This window comes from Mastomys coucha, unplaced genomic scaffold (genome assembly GCF_008632895.1).
Source record: "Mastomys coucha isolate ucsf_1 unplaced genomic scaffold, UCSF_Mcou_1 pScaffold18, whole genome shotgun sequence".
NCBI lineage: Eukaryota > Metazoa > Chordata > Mammalia > Rodentia > Muridae > Mastomys > Mastomys coucha.
Genome location: NW_022196900.1, coordinates 90,334,445 through 90,341,822, shown reverse-complemented (window position 1 = coordinate 90,341,822; position 7,378 = coordinate 90,334,445). Strand labels below are relative to the sequence as shown.

The 7,378-nt window shown below is 43.7% G+C and overlaps 1 protein-coding gene across 4 annotated transcripts in view; it reads left to right on the top strand.

Moving 5' to 3' along the window:
• Positions 1–7,378, top strand: part of Dhdds (dehydrodolichyl diphosphate synthase subunit) — a 28,843-nt gene that overhangs the window by 7,204 nt on the left and 14,261 nt on the right. For all 4 annotated transcript variants that reach the window (XM_031378996.1, XM_031378995.1, XM_031378997.1 and 1 more), the window contains exon 6: positions 793–894. In XM_031378996.1, coding sequence (XP_031234856.1) covers positions 793–894 — 102 coding nt within the window. The remainder of the gene's footprint in view (positions 1–792; positions 895–7,378) is intronic.

Genomic DNA, 7,378 nt, shown 5'->3' with positions numbered 1-7,378 from the left:
GAGTTCAAATCCCAGCAACCACATGGTGGCTCACAACCACCCGTAATGAGATCTGATGCCCTCTTATGGAGTGTCTGAGGACAGCTACAGTGTACTTACATATAATAAATAAGTAAATCTTTGGGCTGGAGCGAGCGGGGCCAGAGTGAGAAAGGAAAAAGAAGAAAGAAGAGATCCAACAGACATAACCCCGTCTACATGCCTCTCAAGAGTCTTCTCTGTCCCACTCTTTGACCCATGGGCAGATTTAGAGGACAAAGTTCAATGCTGCACTCCACTGGGTATGGCTTTGAAAAGTAGTGTCGGGTCTTCTCCCTTCTACCCTATGCTTAGGCTAATACCACAGAGAATTTCCTTCCTCTGTGGACTGCTTGGCAGTAATGGCGGTGGGGGAGTGGATGTGGTTAGAAGGCAATATAGGTCATTTATGTTTGATCTAATTAGATGAAGAACATGCTTAGTCCAAGAACTGTTAGAAATCATGAAACCACCCTTCACTCACTCTTCAAAAGTAAACTTCCAGGCCGGCTGGTGGTGGGCACACCTTTAATCCCAGCACTTGGGAGGCAGAGGCAGGGGAATTTCTGAGTTCAAGGCCAGCATGGTCTATAGAGTGAGTTCCGGGACAGCCAGAGCTACACAGAGAAACCCTGTCTCGAAAAACCAAAAAACAAACAAACAAACAAAAAAGTCAAGTGACTGTGCCCCTCCAGCTAATCGCTGCTCTGGGTTCAGACTCCGGCCATCAGACCCTGACTCCAGTTGGTGAATTATTCTGCTCTGCATCCTCAGGTGTTTCCTCAATGTCTGCTTTGCATACACATCTCGTCATGAGATCACCAATGCTGTGAGAGAGATGGCCTGGGGCGTGGAACAAGGTCTACTGGAACCCAGGTATCTGGTGTCTCTTCTGTTAACTGTTACAGAAGACAGAATGAACTACTGTTCAAACCTTGCTGAGCCGCCCTTGGCCAGAACTCAAATCGGGGTGTACATGGGAAATATTTAGAAGACTTTCCTCAAACAGAAGGGGTCATCTGAGTACACCACACAATAAGAAACCGCAGAGCAGCCATTAGGCTGTCCTGCCCAATGAGAAGGGACGCACTCCTTGCACATTGTTTTCAGTAAATACTTTTATGTTTGTTGTGGAGGAGAATCTTTTAGGTTTCTCAAATTACAGTTTTATAACTCAGGATTAAGGTATTGTGAGGGATAGGTGGAGGGAGGAAGGATAGAAGAAAGTAAGGGGAATTTTTAATCATTACCAACATAGTGCAATCCTAATAATTAATGCTTAGAGGACTAGAGGAATTTTTGAAGCCATGTGTCTATTTGGCCCTTCTAATGTTGTTACTAATATAATCTTTGGTACTATTAGTAAATTAATAATCGTAGTAGTGAAATAACGGTAGTAGACATAATTGAACAGTGCTGTGTGTCACCTTTTTTACTGTTCCTAACCTCATGTGAGAGAGTCTGGTCTTCATTTCAGTGTATAAATGTGGAAACTGGGGATAACATGCCCACCGTCAGTCTGTTAGTAAGATAGAAGTAGGACTCTTATCTAAGAGGCCTTGTCTGCATTTTTATATGAGATCTTGGGATGCAGGAAATTGAACTGGGCATGGTGGCACAAACCTGTAACCCCACCTACTTAGGATCCTTGTACATTTGGGAACAGTCTAAGCAACACACTGGAACCCCGTCTCAAAACAACACGTGCGGTTGGTACATCGGGGATGCAGTGCACAGGGGGTGCCTGCTTAGTAAGTGTCCTTAGTAAGTTTTTGGGTTTGATCTCCAGTTCATAAAGAAAGGCAAAAACCAACGTGAAGACAGCCTCCCCTCCCCCAGTGACTAACACCCAGGAAGAAAGTACTGGGGTTTTCTTTGTTGTTGTTGTTTTTAGAGATTTATTTATTTTATGTATGTGAGTACACTGTAGTTATACATTTGGTTGTGAGCCTTCATGTGGTTGTTGGGAATTGAATTTTTCAAGACCTCTGCTCGTTCCACTCATCTCTGTTTGTTCAGACCCTGCTCGCTCCAACCCAAAGATTTATTTTTATTATTATACATAAATACACTGTAGCTGACTTCAGACATACTAGAAGAGGTTGTCGGATCTATTATGGGTGGTTGTGAGCCACCATGTGGTTGCTGGGATTTGAACTCAGGACCTTCGGAAGAGCAGTCAGTGCTCTTACCACTGAGCCATCTCGATAGCCCCCTGCTTTGTTTCTTAAAACTTTTTTTTTATGCGTGTGTCTGTGTGTGTGTTGGGAGGGCCGTGGAATGTATACATGGACACAAGATGTACCCATGGATTTCAGTGGTGGACGTTGGTGCCCTCTGCTGTTCTTGAGAACCCTAGACAGGATCCCATTTAAGGAAGAGGGAAGTTTGCCTCAGGGCTTGTCATAGAACAGAGATGTTAGATCAGCAGTCCAGGGGTGTCAGGACTGGAGGCTCCAGGAGGAAGGTCATGTGTCTGGTGCTGGACTGAGGCAGGCATGAGAGACCTGGAGAAAGTCCTGTGAATAGATGGCCAAGGATGAGGTCTGAGAAGCTCTTCATGACCATTGGACAGATTGGCCATTACAAGAAAAACAGTGTGTGTTACAGAACACAAAAGAGGGGATTTGTTGGTACCAGTTGAGGAGGAGGTGGGCAGGTGTTGGCACAATAGTGCTAATGCTCTAGAGTGGTGAATTAAGTTATAGATTGTAAATTGGCTGTTAGGGGAAAATTAAGGTGCTGGCTAAGTGGATGGGGGATAGGTGATCAAGTGACTAAAGCAGAAGGAGATGTATAAGGTGGGGTATGTGTGAACGCCCTGGGTTCACTTTCTAGTACTGCCTACCCTCAGGGAAAGACAGAGAAAACATGTGAACGTGTGTGTGTGTGTGTGTGTGTGTGTGTGTGTGTGTGTGTGTGTGTGTATGTGTGTGTGTGTGTGTAAGTTGATGGTAATTAGCTTGGGAGTAATTTCATAGTTGTTTATTATATAATGTTTTATAATTAATGTGTGAGTAGTCTTGTATATATGAAATAATAATGAACTAATGATGGAAAATATTTATGCTAGAAAGAGTCCTCTAATTCAGCAAGCAGATTTAACACGGATTATTATTAGCTCCTGGGAACTCTGATCTGACTCCTAATATAGCATGCTTTAACTTCACCCTATGCTTCGTATCTACTGACCTTATATCCCCCCTTCCAGGAAGTGTTTCCTGTCCATCTTCCTGACTGTCATTTAGACTCTGCCTTTGTGGGGTTCTCACGGCAGCCTGGTAGATAGAATCTCCAGGGTCAACAGCATCACCTGCAGCTTGAGTCTCAGCGCATACTGAAGTCATTGGGACCTCGGGTGTACTCCATGTTACACTTATATCAGGGTTATTAGAATTTGCTTCGACCAACTAACTAGACTTTGTTGGCTTGACACCATCATCTGACTGACTCCTTTTCTCTTTCTTTAGGATAAGGGCCTCTTTTGCCCCAAAAATAAAATTCACAGGTTGTTTGGGAGCCTGGAATTAGAGAAGAAATCACCAGACTCTCAAGGCTGGTTAGCGAGTTACTTTGAATAGGCTGTGTGGCTTCCTGTAGTCCTGACTTCTATGTGATAAATAATAACTGTGACCATTTACTACGTAAGCACAGAGCCATGCAGAATTACTGTATTGTTCAGTTTTAATATATGTGTCCCTGAAATGGGTACTAACCTCAAATTCTTAATCCTCCTTCAGCTAAAGAGCGCTGCACAGCCATTGGCACAGTTCCCAGCTCTTGGATACTTACTCCCTCACCCTATGATGTACAAGTTGGTTTTATCTCCACTTTATTTATTTGTTTAGTTTATGTGTGTGAGTAAAGGTTTGTGCGTGCACAGCGTACAACTGGAGGTCAGAGGATAGGCTTTGGGTGTGGTGTCTCTTTGCTGCTGTGTAAGCCAGACTGGCTGGCCCTCCCACTTCTGGAGGTTCTCCTGCGTCTGCCTCTCCCCATACAAACACTTGACTTACTGCATCGGGTTTTCACTGGCTGCTGGAGATCCAGCCTCCAGTCATCAGCAAGCACAGTCACATGATGAGCCATCTTCCTAGTCCTTCTCTTCATTGTAGAGTAGAGACCACAGAGACGGGAAATAGGAATTAATCTACATTTACATAGTCGGCCAACTTGCCTTGTGTCCTTTCAGTTTGGTATATTGACCGACACATAGGAAGGCTGAAGTAGACAAAAGAATCTAACATAATAGCCGCTGACAGGGCTGGAGAGATGACTCAGCAGATGAGAACACTGGCTGCTCTTGCAGAAGACCCTGGTTTAATTCTGAGTACCCACACAGTGGCTCACAACCATCTGCAATTCTAGCTCTAGGGGATCCAATCCCTTCTTGTGATTTCCTCAGGTACCAGGTGTGACATCACACATGTACATATATGTAGGCAAAACACCCATACACATAAAATAAAACTTAAAAGAAAAAGTCAGCTAGTAACCAGATGTGATATTGCATGCCTGTATCTTAGTACTCAGGAGGATGGGTCCAGAGGAATGATGTGAGTCTGATCCCAAACTGCGCTACAGGGCAAGGCCTGTGGGGCTTAGAGGCCTGCAGAGATGGCTCAGAGGTTAAGAGCACTTGCTGCTTTTGCAGAGAACATGAAGCTGGTTCCCAACACCTATGTGATGGCTCATAGCCATCTGCAATTCCCATTTTAGTGCATCTGACCTCCTCCTCTGGCCCTTAATCTTTTTTTAAAGGGATTGGGGATACTGTGGTTGTAGATCAGCGGTAGAATATTTCTACATTGTACAAAAGACCTTAGGGTCCATCACAAGTACTGCATTGAGAAGTAAGAAATTAGGGCCAACAAGATGGCTCAGCAGGTGCTTGCTACCAAGCCTGGTGACCTGAGTTTAATCCCTGAACCCATATGGTGGAGCTCTTCAGATGTGTCCTCTGACCTCCATATGCATGCTACAGCATGCATATTCACATACACAAAGAAAAGGAATAAATTTACCAATAAATTACTGGTAACTCTGGAGTCACCAGTACCCATGTACAGCTATAAATCCGGTTCTAGGAGATCTGACATTCTCTAGTGGCATCCACAGGCGCAAGCCATGCATATGGTGCACATAGATGCATGTAGTCAAATACTCAAACACATAAATAAATTAGGCTGGTTGGTGGTGGCACATGCCTTTAATTCTAGCACTCAGGAGGCAGAGGCAGGTAGATCTCTGAGTTCAAGGCCAGCCTGGTCTACCTATGGAGTTCCAGGACCGCCAGGGCTACACAGAGAAACTCTGTCTCTGAAAACCCAAATAAATAGGTCTTTTAAAAAATAAAGTAAACCTTTAAAAAAATCAATAAAGATATCACAATGTAAACATTTGTAACTAGAAATCCCACTGAGGAGTTTAGACCCTGAGTACTGGTTTGCGCTTCCATTTTGTGTTTAAACAGGACACTTTTTCATGTCCTGTGCTTTAGTATATTTTCCACTACATTTTTAGTACATTTTCACTCGCTGAAAGCTAACATACACAAATGTATCATATCTTAGTTTATCTAAATATCTTTGTATTTATTCTATATTTAAGCTGATTCTAATTTTTCATTATAAGAATGGTGAACTTCTTGAGCTTATGTCGTCTGCACTTGGGATCCCATCCTCTGGAGTTGGAGCTAGTGATGCCCATTCATAGTATTATTTTTGTTGTTGTTGTTTGTTTTTTAAGACAGGGTTTTTCTGTATAGTCCAGGGTGTCCTGGACTCACTCTGTAGACCAGGCTGGCCTCGAACTCAGAGATCCACCTGCCTCTGCCTCCCAAGAGCTGGGATTAAAGGTGTGCACCACCACCGCCCGGCCCATTCATAGTATTATTACCAGGATTGTCAAGATACATTTTTCTTTTCCTTTTGATTTTCTTCTTCAGGTGGGGGTCAAATCTAGAACCAGAAACATGCTAGGCTCTACCATTCCAGGCCCCGTGGTTCATTAAATGGTTTCTATTTTGTTTGGTGAATACTGGTATTTTTACTATATTATTTAATCTAAGTTATTTCTGAACTTAGTGTTGGAATTTTCTCTTTTTTTGGAAAATTTTTTATTTTATGTATATGAGTACACTGTAGTGTACAGATGGTTGTGAGCCTTCATGTGGTTGTTGGGAATTGAATTTAGGACCTCTGCTCATTTCAGTTGACCCTGCTTGCTCCAGCCCATAAGTACACTGTAGCTGTCTTCAGATGCACCAGAAGAGGGCGTCAGATCTCATTATGGGATTTGAACTCAAGAGACCTTCGGAAGAGCAGTCAGTGCTCTTACGTACTGAGCCATCTCGCCAACCAGTGTTGGAGTTTTCTTAACCATAATCAATAGATCCTTGGTTTCATTTTGTCAGTTTTATCTTCCCTTTACAGTTTCCTCCTTTTCTATTTACCTTCTGCCCACAGCCTGAAGCAGGGAGCAGAAAGCCCTCAGGAGCTTACAACTCGGACTCTAAGTGGACATCCATAGGCAAGAGGACTAGGCAGTGAGACGGCGAGGGTGGTTTTGGTTGGTTGGTTGGTTGGTTGGTTGGTTTTTTCAAGACAGGATTTCTCTGTATAGCTCTGTCTGTCCTGGAACTCACTCTGTAGACCAGGCTGGCCTCAAACTCAGAAATCTGCCTGCCTCTGCCTCCCAAGTGCTGGGATTAAAGGCATGTGCCACCACTGCCCAGCACGAGTGTCACAGTTAATGGTGTCGTTGTTATCCCTTGTTTGCTTAGATGGCCTTGTGTTTGGACATTTCATAGTTCCACGATGCACCCAGATAAGTCGTTTGGTTTGATATGACTCTCAATATAACCATGTGGTAGATGGGACAAATGGACCTACTTGAAAGATAACGGAGCTGAGCACTCATGTAGATTGTACTGCTCTTAAATACTTTTGCTAGGGAGTTAGGACAAGAGTGTGTGATTGCCAGGGCAGTCTGAACCCAGAACCCTTCTCTTGCCCGGTTGTAAGCAAATATTATTTGCTGAATGATTATATAGAAAATACATCTCCTTTGTAATTAAAAAATCAAGGCCTATGCCCACAGCACCGCAATTTATTTCCTTTTGTTTTTAAGCCTCACTCTGTGATTCTTTTTGAGACTGTACTTTCCTGTGTAGCCCAGGCTGGCCTTGAGGCCCTGATCCGCTGCCCCAGTCTCCAAGCTCTGGTATCTGGTTTTGAACACTCACTCCTCTCATTTGTGCTTTCATTCTTCTTTTTAAAATATTTTTTCTTAGGCTGGGCGGTGGTGGCACACACCTTTAATCCCAGCACTTGGGAGGCAGAGGCAGGCAGATTTCTGA